The sequence below is a fragment of the Alligator mississippiensis genome, chromosome 1 (assembly GCF_030867095.1).
Source record: "Alligator mississippiensis isolate rAllMis1 chromosome 1, rAllMis1, whole genome shotgun sequence".
In the NCBI taxonomy this organism is placed as follows: Eukaryota; Metazoa; Chordata; order Crocodylia; family Alligatoridae; genus Alligator; species Alligator mississippiensis.
Genome location: NC_081824.1, coordinates 441235660 through 441256782, shown reverse-complemented (window position 1 = coordinate 441256782; position 21123 = coordinate 441235660). Strand labels below are relative to the sequence as shown.

The 21123-nt window shown below is 40.1% G+C and overlaps 1 protein-coding gene across 1 annotated transcript; it reads right to left on the bottom strand.

Annotated features, from left to right (window-relative positions):
- Positions 1–654: 654 nt before the first annotated feature.
- Positions 655–13057, bottom strand: LOC102567734 (collagenase 3). Its single transcript, XM_014600657.3, has 10 exons — positions 10399–13057; positions 10065–10306; positions 9052–9200; positions 8832–8957; positions 6315–6476; positions 5586–5703; positions 4633–4766; positions 3989–4148; positions 2861–2964; positions 655–1919 (listed from the first exon to the last, which is right to left on the bottom strand). The coding sequence occupies exons 1-10, from the start codon at positions 10519–10521 to the stop codon at positions 1819–1821; spliced, it is 1419 nt and encodes a 472-aa protein (XP_014456143.1). The 5' UTR covers positions 10522–13057; the 3' UTR covers positions 655–1818.
- Positions 13058–21123: the final 8066 nt, after the last annotated feature.

Sequence of the window (21123 nt, the reverse complement as noted above, 5' to 3'; positions counted from 1 at the left end):
TACCCCTATATTAATTTGAATAACTTAGTTTGACTGAAATATATCTTCCAGAGAGCCATGTAATGTTGACTTGAAAACCCCGAGAAATGAAGAATTCCGGCATTTCACTAGGTATAGTTGGGAAAAAGTTTTACAGTACTAGCTTTATTCGAGGGAGTGCTTTCGAGAAAGGAGATTCTTAATTTTGGTCTCTTGAAATTAATTGCCTTAGAGGCACAGCTGGGCAGTTCTGTACGCTGGATGGCAGTAGTGCACAGCATAGCAGCAGTAGCTAGGTCACTGCCCCTGGCAGCAGCGCTAACCCAGTAGTTTCTATTTTTGTGCCCTCTGCCCAAGTGGATGCCCAGAGTTGGTAACTCAATCACCTCATCCCCTACTTATGCTACTGAGTTGTCAATGATTTATGATTCAAGAAAAAAAAAGAAATTACATCATGTTTGGGTAATTTAATAATCCTTTCTGATATTCTACTCAACGGGTAATAGATTTACCCATGATGCTTGTTCTTCTGTTTTGGGGTCTGATTGCTTTTTGTTCAACAAATCAAAATATTTTAGTAAAATATGAATGAATGAAAAAGTGAACGAAAACATGATTTTTTATTTAAAAATGTGATAAAAATACCATAATTATTAAAATCAATCTCATACTTCCTAATTTGTTGTTGTTAATACCCTGTAGTTCTCTTGTGCCTTTTTAGGCATGAAGTCTTAGGTATTTTTATTGAAGAAGATTCACAATTTACTTTTATTCATTCCATTTATTTAATGCATTTGAAGTTGAGAAATAATCACAGTCCTGTATCATTTATGTTGATTGCAAAAAAACAGTTAACATATATGGCACTGAAATAACTAAAATAAATACAAAATGGATGGAAACATTGACTCAGTAGTCAAAAAGTCATGTAACTTAACCATGTTTTGAAATGGAGGGTTGAATTCTTAGTTGTTTTAAATAGCTGCAGTTTCAGTGAGAATCCATAGATCTACCTGAATAGTCACCTATGAAAGATAAAGCCCAGGGTGTTCTTCATGATGCTATGTTAATACAAGAGTGAAGTGACCTTTCCTAAGTGTCTTATAGTGCTTAAGTTTGTCCTCTGTTCTTAGTTTCTACAGTATCATTCAGACCACTGGTTTTTCCAAAAACCTTTTATTCCTTGCACCTCCTTTGCCATTTCTCCCTCTTCTGCTTGCTGTGAAGATGACATGGCCATCCACTCCCAACGGGACATTCAAGTAGGAATATATATTTACAGTCTATAACTCCAGTACCTTAACTCCAATAGCTCTCCAATAGGATTGAGTCCTGAAGCCCTGACCAATTCTTTACACATAAGAAATGTGTACTGGAAGGTACACAAGGTGTGGACTGCAAAATAAGTTCCCAGTTATTTAAATAGGGACTACTGAGGCTGGTAGGTTGCTCTTTGAGAGGTGCTGAGAGCCTCTGTTAAGATGCTAAGGACCCTTTTATTATTCAGAGCTGTGGTGCTTGTGATCACAGAGGATTCATTTAGCATCTTACCAAGGGACCCTATAGGAATAGGAATCTATTTCTGCACTGACATTAAATGCTCTAATGCCCCTTGAAATGATGGCTATTTTCTTTTCTCTCTTCCTGTTAAATTAACTCAGTTCCAGACTGATATAAAGTTATAAATTTCCATATATACATTATATATTTGATGGCACAAAACCAGAGCTTGTTCACAGAACCATGCTTTCCTCTTATAAAACCCTATGCCCACAGTATTATTTCCATGTTCTACAAGCTGTTCCACAGCCTACAACATGGTCATTAAATAAAGTGTGATTAGCACCAGAAAATGGAGTTAGTGTGCAGGACACGGACAATTCTTTTGCTCCAGATGCTGTATTCAAACTGCAGCGGTCCACTGAAAAAGTACAGATAGCCTGTTGGGGAAAAAGATATTGTTGAGATGAATTGCAATCAGGTCGTATAGGATTTCATTCATATTATTATTTCAGTTATTATACTTAAGACTTGAAAATATTGTGTGAGAGTCATAAGGCCCTGATTTCTGTTTTTGAGTCTGCCAATTGCCTACTCTGTGGCCCTAGAGAAAGCACTTCATGTTCCTTTCTTAGAATCCTCTGTAAACCGGATATGATCAAACCAGACAAGCTTCCTCATTGTTTTGAACGTTTAAAGCACTGTACAATATGAAGTGCCTTTTTAGAAAAGGAAAAAAAAAATAAGCGTGCCTATTTCACACATCAGGAAATAATATGTGGTAATTAGAGCTGGTTGAATATTTATCAAAGGAACATTCTTTCATCAGGAAATGTGGATTCCACAAAACTGGAATGCTTTTCTTTTCTACCTGGGAGAAATTTTACAATCTTTGAGTTCTTCTTTGCCTAAAGAAGGGTATTTGGCCCCAAAAGCTTGCAAAGAAAAAAAAATGTGCAACTATTTAGTTGGTCTAATAAAAAATAACGCCTCTACCCCAAGAGTCTTGTCTGCTTAAAGAAAGACATTAATTTAGTCTACAATTTCAATAAATTATTGAAATATTTTGTTACTATAAGATTGAAGTGCATTGTTTCAGCTGTATTGAGTTAGTGCCATGTAATGTTATTATTCAAAATGAATTATTTTAATCTTGTCAAAATGATAAAGTACTTTGGTAAGGCCCAAATAAAATATTTTGAAATCTATTGTTTCCATAAGGTTATTTTTGGAAATTTAATTTAATGTGAATTTTTTATTTTTGATCCAGTTTTGGTCAAAAGACAAATTCAAATTGTTGCAAATTTTCACTGAACAAAAATCCTGAACTTCACCTCACTCTTACAGTAATAATGAAAACTAAGAAAATGATAATAGCTACCATTTCTCTGGTAAACTGCATCCACTCTGGTGCCAATTCCTGCAAATTCTTCCTCTATCAGCCTGGGGTATCCTTCATCCATAACCTGGTTCTCTTCATCATAGCTATATTAAAGATGAAAGAAAATGCAAATTCAGGAAACTTGGAGAGCTTCGTGTTTTGCAATCTGACACAGTCTTATCACCTTTCGAGTAGCTAGAAGTCATTCAGATATTCGTGTTAAATGCAACAGTGAATCTCATTTCCAAGTTATGCCAGAAACACAACCTCAACTGCTAACAAGGTCAAGGGAGTTAATTATTTCAAACCAGGTAATAAACTACAGACTATATGGGATAGCTTGTAGCTCATAGTCTGGGTACATAGTTTAACAGCAGGAATTGTATGTTTGTCCTGGGCAGGCAGCAGGTAGAGCATTGTCTCCAAGTTCAATTTATTAGGCAGCACAGGTTGGGTTGAATTTGCTGCTGGCACAGAGCAACAACAGCTTTACTACTTTGTGCCACATGCACTAAGGAGGAAAGGAGCAGAGAAGGAGCTACGTCTAGAGCAGTGGTTCTCAACTTTTCTAGACTTGAGGCATCCCTAGATAGACACAAGGCACTCCATGGAAAATGCCAGCTCTTACTTTTCAGTCTTCTGTGCCTACAGAAAAAATAACGGAGCAGTTTTTTTCTGTTGCAAGGAACTTAGAAAGACCACAACTATGGATTTCTATTTGAAATATCTAGGTTTATCCTGTGAATCATGTTTGTACACATAACAGGGCTGCCATTGTGTGGCAACCCATGGCACCTTTGAAAGGATCTTAAGGTCCTACGATCACTGTAACATATGACTGTTACAACAGCTCCTGGTGTAATGCACTTAACTTAGAGCTCTTTCCTCAGGGGTGTGGTTATAGTCACCATTTAGCTCAGTATGTTTACGAAACTTTATAAACATCTTTATACAATCCTTGAAGTATATTCTAAGCAACTGATTCCTATGACACTTTGAAGAAGATGAAAATACAATCTGGATGACAAAAAGTCACTTAGACACAGTACATCAAAAATCTATGGGCTCTTTTACATAGGATTATGACAGATTGAATTGAAAATTAGAATCAGTACATCACAAACATACCTCCAGTACTTGTCTCCAGTAAAAAAGAGAGTCTTGCCAGTGTCTTTAATGTGGACAGCTGCATCTATTGCTTTCATCTCTTTTGGGAATCCCAATTCATAAATTTTTTTAGGATAATCTGCAACTATGTCATAGCCATTCATTGCCCAAACTTTCCTGCCTGTAAATAGTTATACCAAAGCACATATTAGTCTTTTACAACAGCATACCTTCAACTGCAAGATATTAAAAGAGTAGAGTCTATGAGAGATGTTGACATTATTTTTGTTTTCTGTATGACTACTTAGGTTCTCAGGGACAGGTTTTCAGCTGATGTTAGATAGCTTATTGCCACAGAATCTATAATGCCAGATGCAGATATCATTGTCTCGGCTAAATTCTATACTCTCTATACATGTAAAATCCTGTAGGTTTTCATGAGCTGAAACCAAGGGGATTTCTGTCTGAGTAAGGATGGTTGAGATATAACCCTGAGGTCATCTGACCCCAGCTGACTTCCTGCCCTTTGGGCAGGGGGCTGGATCCGATGATCTCTCAAAGTCCCTTCCAGCCCTTGTGTCTATGAAATCTATGAAAGCTATGAACTGTAAACAGTGGGAGTGATTAAGATACTTTCACTTCTCTGCCACTTACAAAACACTTACCCTTAAACACAAACACACGATCTTTGATGGGGTTTTCATAAGCAGCATCAAACTTGTTGGGAAGTTCTGGCCAAAATGACTTGGTTAACACTAGTTCTGGTTCAACCATCTGAGGATGTAGACGCCAGAAGAACCTAAATCAGAAACAGAAAATATACTTTTGATGATTTTCTTCATGGAATGGGCTGCCATTATCTTCCAAGGGCTCTATCAATATTTACTTTTCTTTCTTAGTGTCTGCCACAAGGGGCATAGGCTTCACTTCTAACCACCATGGTATAGATCATCTTTCTCAGTCATAATGTGATGATTTTCCTAGAAGAGGACAAACTTGTACCTTGGTTTCTTTTAGCCCAACTTTCTGTCTTAAAAAAGGAAAGTATAACACATGTGGTAATGCATCAGGTAAAGAGCTGTATGCAGGGCAGTTTTTGTTCAGAGAACTAATTCATTTTTTAATTTTGGAGTAAATCTAGTTCAGTGATGTCAAATGGCAAGTATGTCTGATCTAAGTTGCCATTCATAACAGTTTTACACATATATAATTCCATGGGTTTCTCAGGCAGTAACTCTTGATTGTCACAGAGAGACAGGAGAGTATGTTATAAAGGCTGTTTAAATATGATATTCAGTGAACCCCTTGCAGCCTTTTTTGTTGACTTTGCAATCTGACTTACTTGTGTTTAAGAAAGCCTTACACAGTTTAACATCTAATGTAGAAAATTAGCCAATGGAAAATGAAATCAATTATCATTTCATGGCCAAACATAAAGTATTTCAGATTATAAAAGAAATATGTTGTACTTTTTCTTTTACTTATATTTTATATAAGGGTTATCTAGCCAGGTGTTCTATTCATCTATACTAATCAATGGGCTTGCCCCTATACATTGAAAGAGCACACAGCATATGTTTTTATGCAAAGCCCTGTAATCCATCACTTGCTTTCTCACCTGTCCTTAAAGATTAGCAGCTCTCCACGAAGTTCTGTTATTGCATCGAGTGTTAAGTTTGCATCACATTTCTCTGGAGTTTTGGGATGTTTGGGGTTGGGATCTTTGTCTCCTGGACCTGGAACCACAAATTATGACATAGGCTTAACAGCTTTTTTTCCCAGTGTGTGGAAGATGACCACATACTGTATGGAACACTAAAAAGTTTCTCAGTACCATGATGAACACAGCCATTATGGAGAGACTGTCTGGACTAGTGATACTGATTTTCTTTTCTATTTCATATAACTAGTCACATCCATGGCCTTTGAGGGTTAGCTACATTGCAAAAATAGTTGTGAATAAAGCTAAATAGGTATCATACATGGATACCAAGTGCTAGTGGACAGAAGGTTGTTTCCTTCCAAAGTCCCATAAAGACAGTCCTGTTTCCCCTTCCTAGTCTCTACTCATCCTTCCCATAGAAGGCAGAATTTCCATTACAACAGGCAGCCAGCAGGTAGTAACTACTTGTGCTCTAGAATACTTTTTGTTGCTTTTTTCACTTCATGGCTAAATCTGGGCCTCTTGTGACACTGATGACCCAAAGATGTAGGAATTATCTTACTTGACCAGAGCTGTCACTATCAGCAGTAAGAACCTCAGCAACAGTTGCTATCTGTATGCTGTCATGCAGTGTAATGTATATATACTAGGATATAGGGACTAAATGGCAAAGGGAAGATATACCATAGAGAGCCTGGATCCCTTGCACATCATCATCAGGAAGCACAAAGCCAGTTTTTCCAGTGTATGTGTAAATAGGGAACATTAGAGCTCCAGGATCTCTGGAGTGATCAAGCCCCAAAGAGTGACCAAATTCATGGGCAGCAACAAGGAACAAGTTGTATCCTATGAGAAAGAAAAGCAAAATTACATGTACTGGTTAAAGTAATATACACATGTATCTTATTGTTTTATAGTTTGTTTTTCTTCCATTATCTCTCTTTTGCAATAATGCTCTACAATAATTATATAGACCTCTGCCTTCTCAAAGTGAATGTGCAGTCATTAATGAGCTCTTACAAGGCATTGTGAAATGGAATAGATTATTATCTCCATCTTAGAGATAGGGAAACTGAAATGCAAAATCCAAGCCAACTTCTTTATTCAAGATAATAGGAGACTGAATCTGAGTCCAATGGTTTCAGCTCCACAAGTTTTTACTTAACACTAAATTTTATTTGAAAATGTTCCCAGTTGCATCCTATTTTAAGGATGTTGAAAGCTACAATGTGACATCTGGCCCCACTGAAATCAAGATAAATTTTGTCAGGATTCCAGTGATAGTACACATAGCTCACTGATCCTGACCCTGTTTTTTGTATTACATCAATTCAATCTGTTATCAGCTAGTCTAGATAATACCATGCTGTATAGTACTATCAGCAGCTTGAACAATGGTACTAGTTGCATCTTCCATAAATGGTTCCTCATGTAGACAACGCCAGGTATTTTCAATCTAAATAAAAGTGGTCTGAACTTCAGAAGAGCTGAGTATATACAACTCCCACTAGTGTCACTGAGAGGCTAACACTGGGTGCATCTACATGTGCACTTTACTGCAGAGTAGACTAATTTGCTGTGCAGTAAAGCATCACTGTCTACATGTGCAGTGGAATTAGGCCTCAGTAAACTAATTAACTCTGACATAAAAGAGTACAGTCCTCACCCTGTGTATGCAGAGCCTGGGAGAAATAAACTCTGGTGCATATTGGAGCTTATTGTTCTGTGCTAATAGCATATGAAGGTGCAACCACTGGGGGCTCATGAGGACAAGTTCTTTGCCCAGTGGGGCTTCCCCGCAAAGCCAGGGGCTGGCTCAGAGCTGTCCCACTTCTGGGGCAGCACCCAGCCAGCTCCGGGTTGGGTGGGAGTTTTCCTGAGCAGCCCAGAACTGGCCAGGAGTAGGCCCAATCCTAGGGTACCTCCCAGCTAGATCAAGCTATTCGGGGAAATCAACGCCCAGATTGGACCTGGCTGGGAGTCCCAGAAGCAGAACAGCTCCTGGTGAGCCCCTGGCTGCATGGGAAGCAGAGAGCTCCCCAGTCCCAATGCTGCTTGGCTCCCAGCTCCTGTAGAGAGCCAGGACCTGAGGGGGGGGAGGGGAAGGGGGAGCAGGGGCGGCAGAAAGCATCTTGTAGCTGCTTGGCTCCTGGCTTCTGAGGGAACCTGGGAGTTGAGCAGCACCAGGACCAGGGGAGTTCCTCTGTGGTCCCCTAGTGGTGGGTCTGACTGGGAGCAAATTTGCTCCTGGTTAGTGTCTACACATGCACTACTGTGCAGTATCTACTGCACAGTTAGTAGCTAACTGCACAGTAGACTAATTTATTGTGCAGTAAATTAGTCTACTGCACAGTAAAACATATCATGTAGACACACCCACTGTGACTCAGATCAGAAAATAGCATCCTCAAACTTCAAGAAAAAATACTGAGATACTTGAACACTAAGAAACAAAATAGCCTTGTTTCTCTGGGTTTTGTGGTTTATGTTATCCATTATTCCTGAGCATTCAGAACAGCGAGGGTATTTATACAAGTGCTTTGGGAATGGAGATTAATTGAGTCTGATCCAATGCACTGTAATTACAGCATGTTGGAGAAACCTCACTGCTTGTGTATAGGTACCCTGACAGTCCTGAAAAAGTTTGAGAATCCAACAATTGCTCAGTGTGAACCCAAACCTAAAGGTTCATAGTGCTAGTATGATAAAGACACACCAGCTTCTTAGCTAACAGCCTACAAGGGCATGATGTGGTAAGCCTGAATAACCAGGTACTCATTTTTTACAACTAGATAATCTGAAGGTAGGCTTTGCCATAAATTCAGAGTAGGGCTTGAATTCATACATCCAGAGCTACAGTAAGATGTCTTAGCTACCCTGCTAAGACAACACCCCTCCAAAAGTTAATCACTGTCATTTTTTGTTTAAAATCTCATGCCATATAGTTGCATTTTACTTGGTTCTAACAGGTGGCAAAATAACTAATCACATAACTCTTAGAATGATTATTTAACAGAGAATACCCAAAGTAAATTGTTTGCAAACCAGATGAGGATAATTATCCATCCAAAGATTTTGTAAATATTGTAAATAGCAAACATATCAGGGTGAGGTTATGGATGACTTGTATCAAAAGGGGACGGAATTAATAATGAATATTATTCTTGACAAAAATTTATGGTGACCTTTAGAACATGTTACCTCTGGAGTCAGTTGACCAGGTTTCATCATCATCAAAATGGGCATCTCCTCCATAGTTTGGTCCAGGAGGAAAAGCATGAGCCAGTAATCCAGAAGGTCCATCAAAGGGATAAAAGTCACCATGTTCTACAAAGTGACATTTAGAACAGCATTTAAATTTCTTGTTATTAGAAAGATGAAGCGATAATTATAATGTTAAAAAGTAATCTTTCGCATATACCTTTAGTTCCAAAGGAGATCATGATATCAGCAGTGCCGCTACGAATTCTAGTAAAGTTAAGTGGTGTCACATCAGACCACACTTTGAATGCCTTTTTGAAAGCTCTGTCCACTTCAGCACGGGTTATATCTTGTGTGTAATTCATAATTCTATAACAAGCAAATAAAATATCTTCAGTTAAATTCTTGGCAGATCCAGGCAACTGCAATTACTTTTGACTGGAAAGAAAAATTACTTTTGACTAGGAAAGAGTCACTTCTCAGAAGCTATTCTTAATACACTCTTCCCCATCATGGTAGAGAGGTAACACAAGATAGAGAAGTCTTTTAAGAGATACAGTGGCTATCATTACTAAATCTTGATTTGTCAATAACTACTTCACTAAGGCATCAGAGATACTACATTACATTCATATTCAAGTACAGGAAGAAATACTCCTCTCTCTCATCTTTGGCATCTGGCGTGACTTTTTAATGGTACCCATTGTCTTATAGTGTGATAAATGCATATATTCATACAGGAGCTGATCAAAAGCCTTAGTCACTGGGGCTGTCTATATAGGAAAGTTAGTGCAGGGAAAATTAGACAAGATGTACAGTGTCCTAGCTTCTCTATATTAAATTCTTTGTGCGCATTCTTTGTAGTAAAAGTACCCAAGTGTACCATAGCTTAATACGCTTTCAATGTATTGCACTACACCACACAAAGGCAACCTGAATGTAGAGTAAGAGTGTCTGGTGACACTAGATCAGAGAACTAGTGCATTGTAAGTTCTTACCTTAGCTGACAGCATGTTAACTCCCCATGTAGAGAAGCCCAATGGAGAGATCTGCATTCGCTTCCATTAGCTTTAGATCAAGAACATAATTTTAAAACTGCACCATGAGATTTTTACAAAGCCTGGACTTTTTCTTGTTGTTGAGTTTATCAGTTTATTATATAATGACTGTTAAACAGGTAGGTGATAGACTAAATTGAGTACAGGAAACAGATGTGAAATGTTATGATTTTACCTGTATGTCAAATTATTTTTTGACCATTTGAGTTTTCTAGGGAAAAAATTATATTCTCCCACATCTGGAACCCCGCATCTTGGCTGTTGCATCAGTTCATAGGTTTCTTCATTTAGTTCACCAGTCACCTTCAGCCCAAAAAATGACTGCAGTTCTCGAAGTTTGGCTGCCACTGAATTGGCACTCTTCCTCATTAAGCCAGCAGGGTTACGGCGGAGGGCATAGTGGGTCTGTAAATAACGCTAAAGGAAAAAAATAAAATCATATATCCAGTTCCCAAAGCACAGCAACAATCATGCAGCATGCTCTAACATGCAAAAATTATATACCATACCTCTGCAAACTTGAGGTCTTGCTCTGTGAATTCATCGCTATCATCATAGGGTACAGGCAGCGCCAAGCAATATGACAGGCCCAAGAAGAACAGGAGAGCAGTTGGAAGGCTTGGTCTCACCATGCTGGATTCTTGAGTTCCGAAACTCTGATTTTTAGTGTGCAAATATCTTTGCTTTTATAGCCCTGAACCAGTGAGTCATGTCTTAGGGACAAGTCAGAACTCCCTTGCCATTGCAAAGTAAACATGCTTACACGACTATTTTTTTTCTTTCCCTCAAGAAGTCGTGGTTAGGGCATCTGTGGTCCTAACAAGGGCTTAGAAACTATATCTTTATATAAACAAGCTCTCAGCATATTTGCAAATGGTACGGGAAGTATTGTGTGGAATCACCACAACACTTTTTTCATTACTTGACAATAATTTAACCTACTTGTTTTTTCCTTTGATACCATAACTACTTTCCTTTTATTGTTTTTCAAAAAGCAACAATACAAGATGAATTGCAAGAACACATTTAATTTTAATTAATAAAATAGTATCACTTTAATAATGACAAGTCAATTGGACAAGTTGTTTAGGAAACTTATCACCCTGATGTATAAAACCAATAACAATGTAGAATAGATTATATTGTTAATATTTCATAACTAAAGCTCTTAAATTTTAGCATCAGTTTTGGTGCAGGGATCATTAAAGAGGTGTGTTTTAGTACATATCAGAATTATTTACATATTTTTAAAAGTGACCATAGAGTATGGATACACCATTTTGGCATGTCTAGACAGGCACACGGTCAGGGACATGCATTTCCTGTGGTACAAAAAGCAACAGCACATGTTCGTGCCACTGGTTTTTGTCTCAGGGCGTGCCCATGCACACATGCTCCAGGGCACCGCAAGTTGTCCTGGGTGGAGTAGGGGAGGCTGGGGCCAGCACCTATGCTGGCCCCAGCAGCCTTACCTGGGGTCCTGGGAGCCTCCCAGGGCAGCAGTTGTGGTGATCCAGCCACTTGGGAGTCTGGCCAGCAGCCAGAGCATGGCTCTGACTGGCCAAGCTCTGTTTCTGGTGGTGCACCCTACTGCTGCATGCGCTACGCCTCTTTTTTTATCTCTCAGTATCAAATTTCCCGGTGTCAAATTTTGACATCATGCTGCAAATTAGCAAAAGGGTGCATGTGCACCACGTGCAGTTTGCTACACCGCAGACGGCTCTGAGGAGTCACCAACCACACATGCATGCTTGCCTGGACGTGCCCTTTTTGGCCACCAACTTGAGATGCTTCTGGAAACAAAGCCACTGAAAATTACTAGCGACTTGTAGACCTGAACTGATCTTACAGATGTTGCTGAGCAGTGATGATCCTGACCCTGTAAGCAACCAGTTTACAGCATCTAACTTCTTTAAATACACTAAAATAATTAGTTTTAGGTGGAGTATTGCTAGAAATCAATAACATAGTCCAGTATTAGAGTGATGGGGATGGTGTAAATATGTAAGTAAGCAAATTGTATATGCAGACAAAGAAAAAGGAAGTAGTGCTAATGATTTACAAAATGGAAAATACAGTGAAACTGGTAGTAAGACAGCAGCAAATGATACCATAATTGTTCTTTTCTCCATCGAGTTAGCCTAGCTTCAGCTGACATGGTGCTTTGGAAATTCATATTGGCTGCCATCATCGGTTCTGTCCACCCCGTGTCACATACTAACTATCTTACATGCCAGATCAAGACTTTATGCTTGTAATTCATCTGCTGCTTTCAACGAGTCTGATCTCTTATCAGAAACCTCTCCCAACTCCACTATGCAGCCCAGCTCGGCGTCAGACTGTTGACAAAGCAGAAACCAGACAAAACAAATGAACCTGAAGGTGTAAAATTGCAGCTAGTTACCCAGGTGACATAAGCCCCTTATCAAGTCATGACAAATAGCGAAAGAAAAAAAAATCAAACTGAAAGGAATTTTGCATTGGATTATATGGAATATGTCTAAGTGTAGAGAGATGGAAATGAGAAATGGAAAACACCTATTAAGTCATCGTCTCCCTTCTTTTATGAGTGTAAGATTTTCCCCTACACAGTAGTTTCCAATCCATTGTCCAGGTTATTGCCTAGATCCTTCCATAAACATTTAGACATTGTGACATTAGGATAGTAAATTTTCTACTCTTCTTAAAATACCTTTTGCTCTCAAAGCTGACTTTAGACAGCCTTGTATGTTACTCCGTCCTTCTCACATTCACTCAGTATATAACTAAAAAGATGATTTTCTAACTGCACCCCCTCTTGTGTGGATCATGAGTTAAATTGGGGAAGGATTTCCATCCAATGCATCAAGTCCAGCAATTCCAATTGCTTTGCTTATCCCCTCTCTCTTTGCCACCACTGCTTACCTTCCCCCCACATCTGACTGGGACTGGCAGCTCAGTTCTGTTGTGCTACTCAGGCCCTTCTCCTTACCCTTTTTGATGGACTCCAGTTCTTTATCACTTCCCCACTCAGACACTAGTCATATCGCTGGCAACTAGGGCTGTGCAAAGCTTCAGTCCATGATTCGATTTGGCGGAGATTCAACCTGATGTGGTGGCCAAATCTCTGAATCAAATCAGAGGACCCTTTAATCTCTCTGAATTGATCTGGAACCCTCCAAATCAATTTGGAGAGATTCGGATAGATTCAGTGATTTGGACAGAGCGACAGCTTTAAATGGTTTTTCTACATACCTCTAGGTAGCAGGGCTCATGATCGCTGCGATGCTGGGGCAGATGGAGCATCCCACAGAAGCAAGGGGGGCTCCCCAGTGTACTTGGCAGCAGACCTGGAAGTGGAGCAGAAATTGCTGATTCGCCGAATCAACATCAAATTGTCAGATTCAGATTCGGCTGAATCAATCGGGGACAGTGATCCGAATCAACAGATCAAATCTCACTGTCCCTGATTCAGGCCAAATCCAAATGGAATAGGGCCTGTTTCACACACCCCTGCTGGCAACTCAATGCATAGGTAAATCACAGGTATGCAATCCTTATAATTGCTCCAATAATTATAGCTCTCCTATTCCCCTCCCTGCAAAAAATCCCAGCTTTGCATTACTGAGATGTGTAGCATGACTTTCAACAGCTTTGAACAGTTGTATCATGTTGCAGGGGCAGATCACCTTCCACTGTTAACTATATTTCCACTGATATCCAAAGAGCTCTGACAGTTTATATCAGGAGAGGATCTGCTTTTTAGTGTTCAAAACATTACAAAGGGATGTTCCTAAGGTCTTCCCCAGCTATTGCTGTGAAAATCCAAATATTACTGCTCTGCATAAAAGTAGAAACTGTGACTTCTAAACTATTCTTCAACCTGTGTGTTAACATCAGTGAATAATTTATATTCCTGCAAGTTTACAATGTAAACTCCTATGAATCCCAGATGTTCTGAAATTAGCTTCCTCTAATTAAAGGAGTAAGTAATGTAACAGCCAGTGTGTTTTTGTACCATTGCTAGAAAATGAAATTAGAAGTAACCCACCATGTGTCAGGCCCTACACTACTGAAACCAAGCCTTTTTAGCTTAAATGGGTAGAAGCCTATGCTTTTTTGAACTAGAAGAATTCTTTGCCCATTGCTCCCCTGAAATTGAGTGGCCATAGCATGCAAAGTAGTATGATACCTACCTAGTGATCTAAGACCTACATGGTCACACAGTTTTTGTAATAAATATAGCTAAGTGATGGCAAAGGTGAGGTTGATAACTCTATAAATATTTGATGGGAGAGAATAGTCTGGGACAATTAGGAAATGGAAACAGTGCTAAATTATAAAAACATACTCCAATGAAAGATTTGGGACAACTAAAGGTAGACTAGTCAGAGCACTAGGACATGAACTCTAGAGGTGCCTATCCATGAGCAGCAAAGTTGTTTCAATGCACTTTAATTACAGTGTGTCAGAGCAGACTCAGTTAATTACTGCACTCCAGCCAGCCTCTGCATCTTGTGTATCAGCATCCCTACACTTCAAAATGGCAGCAGGGGCACTTTAAAGCTAGTTTGATGAGCTTTAGATAAAGCGCCCCCACCACCATTCTGAAGCACAGGAATGCTGATACATAAGATGTTCCAGATGCTTTAAGTAGAGAGGCTGTCCAAGCCACTCTAATTAAAGCACTCCCCCCCCCCCCCCACCCCTGACACTCCTGGAGGACATGTATAAACACCTCACAGCATTAATAGGAGGAAGTGTCTCTTCCATCTCTAATTCCTGTGATTCTGTGACTGTTTTAAAGTTATTGTAAGCAGGCTCCCCAGATTTTCAAAGTCCAGAATGAAAACTATCTTCTAAAAACTTTCTTTTGTATTTTAAGTACCTTTTCTACTTCTGTCCCATACTCACCCTTTTTTTGCTAAAATGAGCAATTCATGTCTTAACTGGGGAAACTGATTCTAAACAGTTTTATTAAGAGAATAATCTTTTTGTCTTCAGTTGATCTTCCCAAAACAAACTGTTTGTCTTATTTGTATAAGCATGTAGTAAGCAAATAAATGTGGTATTTATTCTCAGATGCTGGAAAGGTGTTTTTAAGTAGAACAGCTTAACACAATGATAGAACAGCTTAACTGCTTAAGTAGAACAGCTTAACTGATTCAGACTGCTCAGTACCTGCTTGTGGGTAAACAGATATACACATATGGAAAGGGGCAAGCTGCAAGACTCTTTCAGTATTTAGGTACTTATGTCATTATTTTGTCACAAACCTTAAACAAAAAGCCTTAAAACATTCAAATAGAAGTTAGTTTCTGAAAGATCACTTATAATAGTCAACCTGTGTGTGCATGCAAGACTGGATCCTGCATTCCTTGACACCCAGTTGTTTTCATTTGGGTATTTGGGGTGTGCATGGAACGCAGGCGAGAATCTTAGAGTTTTTCATAAAGATTGTACAACTATTGTTATTTACACTGCAGAAGTGATGTCCAATTACTAAGCATCTGGGAGCCACATGCCCCATACCAACATGAGTTATGAGTACTCCCACTGCCCCCCACCCAGTACTGCACATATGGGCACATCTTTCTCTCAGCCCACAGCTGCAACACGTACATCGGCATCCCTGCCCCATCCTCAGCTCACCATGCTGTGGGTCCCCTGGCATCATGCACTGTGCCATGCTATGCTGCCCCCTGGGGTGGGGGCAGGAAGAGGAAGCCAGGGGAAGGATAGGGATCCCAGAGCCCCCTGCTGCTGCTATAGCTGGGATGATGGGGAAAATGACAAGTGAGTGGGAGCCTGGGGGTGGCAAAGTAACTGCTCACAGGCTGATTGCATCCTGCAGGCCACCAGTTAGACAGGCCGGTATTACAGTAGTAGCTAGATGCTAAAGCTGAGTTCCAGGCCTTTTGTGCTAGACATGGAGACATGGGAAAGGCACTACCTAAATAGACAAGGTAGATAGTCAATATTGGGAATAACCAAATGCATGCTTGGAGCATATTCCAAAAAGGAGGAATGGCTGCTTCGGAGCACATAGCAGCTGTTAGGCTGCAATTGCTATGTGTGCATTGGCCACAGTAAACTAAATCACCCCAACTTCAACCTTGGATTAATCAGGGTTAAAGTTGGAGAGGTTTTGCCATAACTGTGTCACTATATGTTCATGCACACAGTGTAACAGCACTTTGGAGCTGCTATTCTGCTTTATCTCTCCAGCCGAGACTGCTCCAAGTATATGTGTGTCCATACCTTTATTCCCCCTGGACCTGAGTTCCATTCAGGACTCTTGATCAGATCTATACGGACTTAATATTAAGCATCAGTAAAGAATGTAGTTGTTACTTATTTCCCATAAGAAAAGAAGTCTTCTGCTTGTGTCTGAGTAGTGCAAAGCACAAAACACTATCCGCACACTCCCAGGTGATGACACATGATACCCCCATCAGTACTAAAAACATTGAATGAAATTGTCTCCTGGGCAAAAAGAGGAAAAATGTGGCTTCAGTACATGCAGAGTGGCTTCTAGGCCTGATGCTGGCACTTTGCACAGGCATACATTTCTCTAGCCCCAGCATGAAACATTTGGCAGGTGTGCAAGACTCAAGATCACTGTTCAGTATGCTAACAAACAAGGACCATATGATTTCTTTAATTCTATTACACTGGGGGCATGGGGCGAGCCTGATAGATCGTGGGTATTGTCAAAGAGGGAGGAAAGGTTTGAACTGGTGTCACATTTTTTCCCAGAAGGAAAAAAAGCAACAAAAAACAGAGATGGGCAGGACTGAGCTACAAACCAGAACTTGTCAGCACTAATTATTTGAAAACAGAGACCTTGCCAGAAAAGTGGTTTCAGAATAAGTATTACCACTACAACTAATTGCAACTGTCATTTATTGACTTATACTGGTGACAAAAATGGCATTGTCCAGTGTATTTTTCCCCATTTTTACAGTTACTGATCCATGACCCTAAATAAGCAGACAGTGAAGTTTAGAAAGAAAAAAAGAAAACATAACCAAAGCAAATAAGCCACTTTGTCAATCTCATGTACTACAAGTTCTGTTTAAACCATAATCTTCATTAGTGCTTAGAAACTGCTTGCCACAATCAGTCATAGTGTTTCTTTTAGAAGAAAAAAACTATTAGAAGAGCCATTCTGAAATGAGCATAAGAATGGTTAAATAATTTATCCAAAGTCACACATATATATACACATGCAAGACCTGCAACTAAAACAATACAGGTGGATTCTTGTACCCATATGACTTCTTTGACGCTTTACCCATATGGATCTAGTTACAGATGAGGCCAAGAAAATTTGGCAATAGTACCCACAAGTCTTGGTGTTCCATGCTATTGGTCTAACCACTACTCCATAATTCAGTTTCCACATAGCTGCCACACAACAGTAAGTGAGCAGCTATTGCTCTTCTGCTTTTGCAACAAACATACCATATTATGCTAACAATGCAATCAGTTGTCTTTGTGTTCAACAATTATTGCACATACATATAGAGTATGTACAAAGCAGTTCTAGAACCCTTAGGACTACCAGCTTGGATATATTTAAATGGTTCATTTGTTGTGCATGTTGGATGAGAGTTGCACAATATACAGCTTGCATTAAGACCCAAAGAACATATTTATTTAATTATTTATTTTGTATTTATTAGATTTCTTTGCTGCCTTTCTCAAAAAAGGCTCAGTGCAGCTTAAAATAAAAGATTAAATAACTTATAAAAACAGAATAAAATATTAAAATGATGAAGTATAACAAAACAAATTCCCCTCAACTATCCCAAATTCAAAAATAATCCACTTACCTTCCTGCTTCCTTAAATTTCAAGGACCATCTACATGTTCATTAATGTGCTTTTGCTGCTGTGCATTAAATTTAGTACCTCTAATGTGTGGGTGCCTGTAGACATGTTGGGAGGCTGCTCTGACACTCTGTAGTTAGAGTGTTGGGGCAGACTTGATTAATCAAGTCTACTGGAGCGTATTAATTAGCATGCTCCAGCCGCTCTCCACATCTCGTGTATCAGTGTCCCTGCACTTCAGAAATGGTGCCAGGGCACTTTAATTAAAGCTCATTGAATGAGCTTTAGTTAAAGTGCCCCCGCCACCATTTTTTAACTGCAGTTACACTGATACACGAGAAGCTGTGGGAGAGCCACTCTAATTAAAGTGTCCCCCTCACCCTCAGAGCATGTGTAGAAACATAGCCTGGAGGTGCTAACTAAATATGCATTAGGCTGCTCTAATGCACAGTACTGAAAGCACACATTTTTTTAGTAATGCTTAATGTGCAGTAGCCTAATTTTACTGCGTATTAGTGTAATTAGCATGGTTTTTGCCATGACACTTTAATGACCAGTAAAATAGGCTACTGCACATTTAAGCGCACATGTAGATGTGCCCAGAACATACTTATATTCTCTCACAGCTATCCCGGCTCACCCAATCCCACTCCCCTTTCTCATATGCAGGGGAGTGCCCTCACTGCTCCATTAACGTTCCTCCCAAGCCTAGACCTCCAGATTCATATGTATTGATCCGTGAAAGAAACAGACCAAACCACCAAGAAAATGATGAGTTTAATTTACTTCAGCCACCATATTTTAAGACAATAGAAATATTTTTATTTTTTCATTCTAATTGGTTTATCGTTTTATTCTTTTGAAAAATACATGTAAAAATTATTGGAAACCAACCACTTTGTGGTCCATCCAGCTGCAGCCCACATTCCTTCAAAATGGCAAATAAATGATTTGGGGTTTTGTAATCAGAGAATTTTGGATTTTTTAACAGAGACAACCAGGATCCCTACTGATAACACTCAACAACACCTTGTCTCAGGGCAAAGTCCACAGGGATGTCCCATCTAGATGCTAGATCCTGAAATTCTTTCAGACTCCAATCCTCCCATTGACTTCTATAAAAGTTTTGAAAGCCACAGATAATTAAAAGTAATATCAAAATCTTCTATTAAATTGCACTCAAATTGACAAGAAAGGAAATTGTCATTGAACTTTATCCACAGGTTACTGCCCTTCAACAAAATAAGCTGGGAAAAAGTGTCCATTGAGGGGGAAGGTTACTGTAAATATTTGTTTTTAGGAATACTGAGAAGCAAGAATAACATTTTTTAAGCACAGAAGCAAAATGTTTTAAGCTCTGTTTTTTGCTTGCCAACCACACTGGTTTTGTTTATACAGCTGTTATTGCCTCTCCATTCAATTACAAAATCTCTTGAGGGGATTTTAAAGGAAGTCTGATGCATACAGTTTTTATTGGAAAAAACTATAAAATGATAAATTAATAAACTTGCCATTTAAGATTTTAATTACTAGTAAATTATTGTCCAAATCAGAATAAAAGAAAAATCCCTGACAATGTCTAGCATAAATGTTTTCAGGCTGCAAAGAGCATCTTTATCAAAAGTGTCAAAAATAAATATTCAATATTTTTGTATCACAGAGAAATCATACTGAAGTTTTCTCTGCCCCCACCCTTCACACTGTGAATATTAGTTATTGAGAATATGCGTATAAACAACTCTTCCAAGTTAGGAAGCACTCTATGTTTCAGAGCAGAAAGCTGAAGGAGCACAACAGAAATCTTGAAGTTTGGACATATCATTCATGTAATTTAGTTATTGGTTTTATGTTCACATCTAAGAGAATCAGGGCCCCTCTGCTCGTGCAGGCACAATGGGATAGGCACAATGGGATGCACTATCCGTACAATCACACTTCCTTTTGTGCCACGTGTGTATAGCAATAGGTGTGATTATGAGATTGTGCATTAGATCCCATTACATCTTATTGCCAGTGCAGAGGGAGCCTGATCCCAGACTCTTCCTGCACTGGCAAGAAGCAAGCTCCCATAACTGGGGGCCCCCCCAGCTGGACACGCTATATACCCCCATGGCTGGGAGAGGAATCTGCTGTGAGAGACCAAAGCAGCTGCAGTCTTCCAGCCCCAGGGCTTTGACATGCTTCCAGAGCTGGAAGACTGTGGCAGCTGTGATCTCCCAGCTCCTGTGGCTTCACACACCCTGGGGACTAGGAGATTGCAGCTGTACCCAACAAATTTCAAGACCCTGCTGGGTCCCAGCACTAGGAGGTGCGCTGCTATGACCCAGCAACTGCAGCTCCAGGACTCTGGGTCCCAGCAGCTGTGGGGCACTGCCAGGCCTGAGTGTCCCCTCTGTGCAGGACTCCCAGCTGACAGGACTCAGCTGACAGGGCAGGGCTCCCAGCCACAGGGGAGACTCTATTACACCTGTAAATTAAAGCCAGATGCCAACCAGCTACAAAGCTAGTACACATTTTCAAAGTCTAACTTTTTAGCTGGTTGGAGCTTTTTATGGTGTGATAGGTACTTTGCATGTGTAGCTAGTTTCAAGTAATTGTGCAATTAACCAGCTAATTACGCAGTACCTATAACATGTAGAGGGGGCCAGTTACAGGTCTGCTTTTCCCTTTGCTAGACATGTACCAACCCATAACAGAGACACTGCCTGATCTCCAGGTCAGTATTTATACATTGACAGTTTACACTGTTGCCCTGTGGGGTCAGGCCAACACTCAGGATCTCAATATTGCGCTGCTAGACAGGAGGGTGTGGTGTACAATTGCACATACACACACACAAATCAATCAGGCGCACACACACTCTAGGTGTATACACCCCCACCAGGCACATACACACACACACACGCTACCAGCTCAGGCACATACACATCCAAAATTACCAGCCTAGGCACATGCATACCTATCAACAGTTCAAGCACATACACACTCTAATGATAATGATATGAAATCATACACAATACACATATACATACACATACACACACAGGCAAAACACTGACTCAGGTGACAGTGCGTATGTGTGTTGGTGCCTGTGGTACCTACGCTTGAGGTGCTTGGTAACTAAAGAGCAAGTGGCAGAGATCAGGGGAAAAGGCAGTGGAGATGAAGCAATAGAAGTGGCAGAGATCAGAGAAAAAGGCAGTGGGGATGAGGCAACAGCAGTAGCAGAGATCAAGGGACAAGGCAGTGGAGATGGGGCAATAGCAAGGAAACAGGGTTTGCAGGCAGAGAGGAGCTCAGGATGGCTGGAGCCGCAGGAGCATGGGACAGGTGTAGGAGGTGGTGGTGAGCCAGAAGCAGGAGAGGGAGAAATGAGACACAAGTTAGAGGGGCGAGGAGGAGAGATTGGAGCAGGGCCAG

Coding starts and splice junctions, on each gene's coding strand:
- LOC102567734 (XM_014600657.3), bottom strand. CDS start 10,521: ATGGTGAGACCAAGCCTTCCAACTGCTCTCCTGTTCTTCTTGGGCCTG. Junction 4,767..5,585: donor CTGCTAATCTTTAAGGACAG/GTGAGAAAGCAA, acceptor TTTCTGATTTAG/GTTCTTCTGGCGTCTACATC. Junction 1,920..2,860: donor TGCAGTTTACCAGAGAAATG/GTAGCTATTATC, acceptor TTTCCCCAACAG/GCTATCTGTACTTTTTCAGT.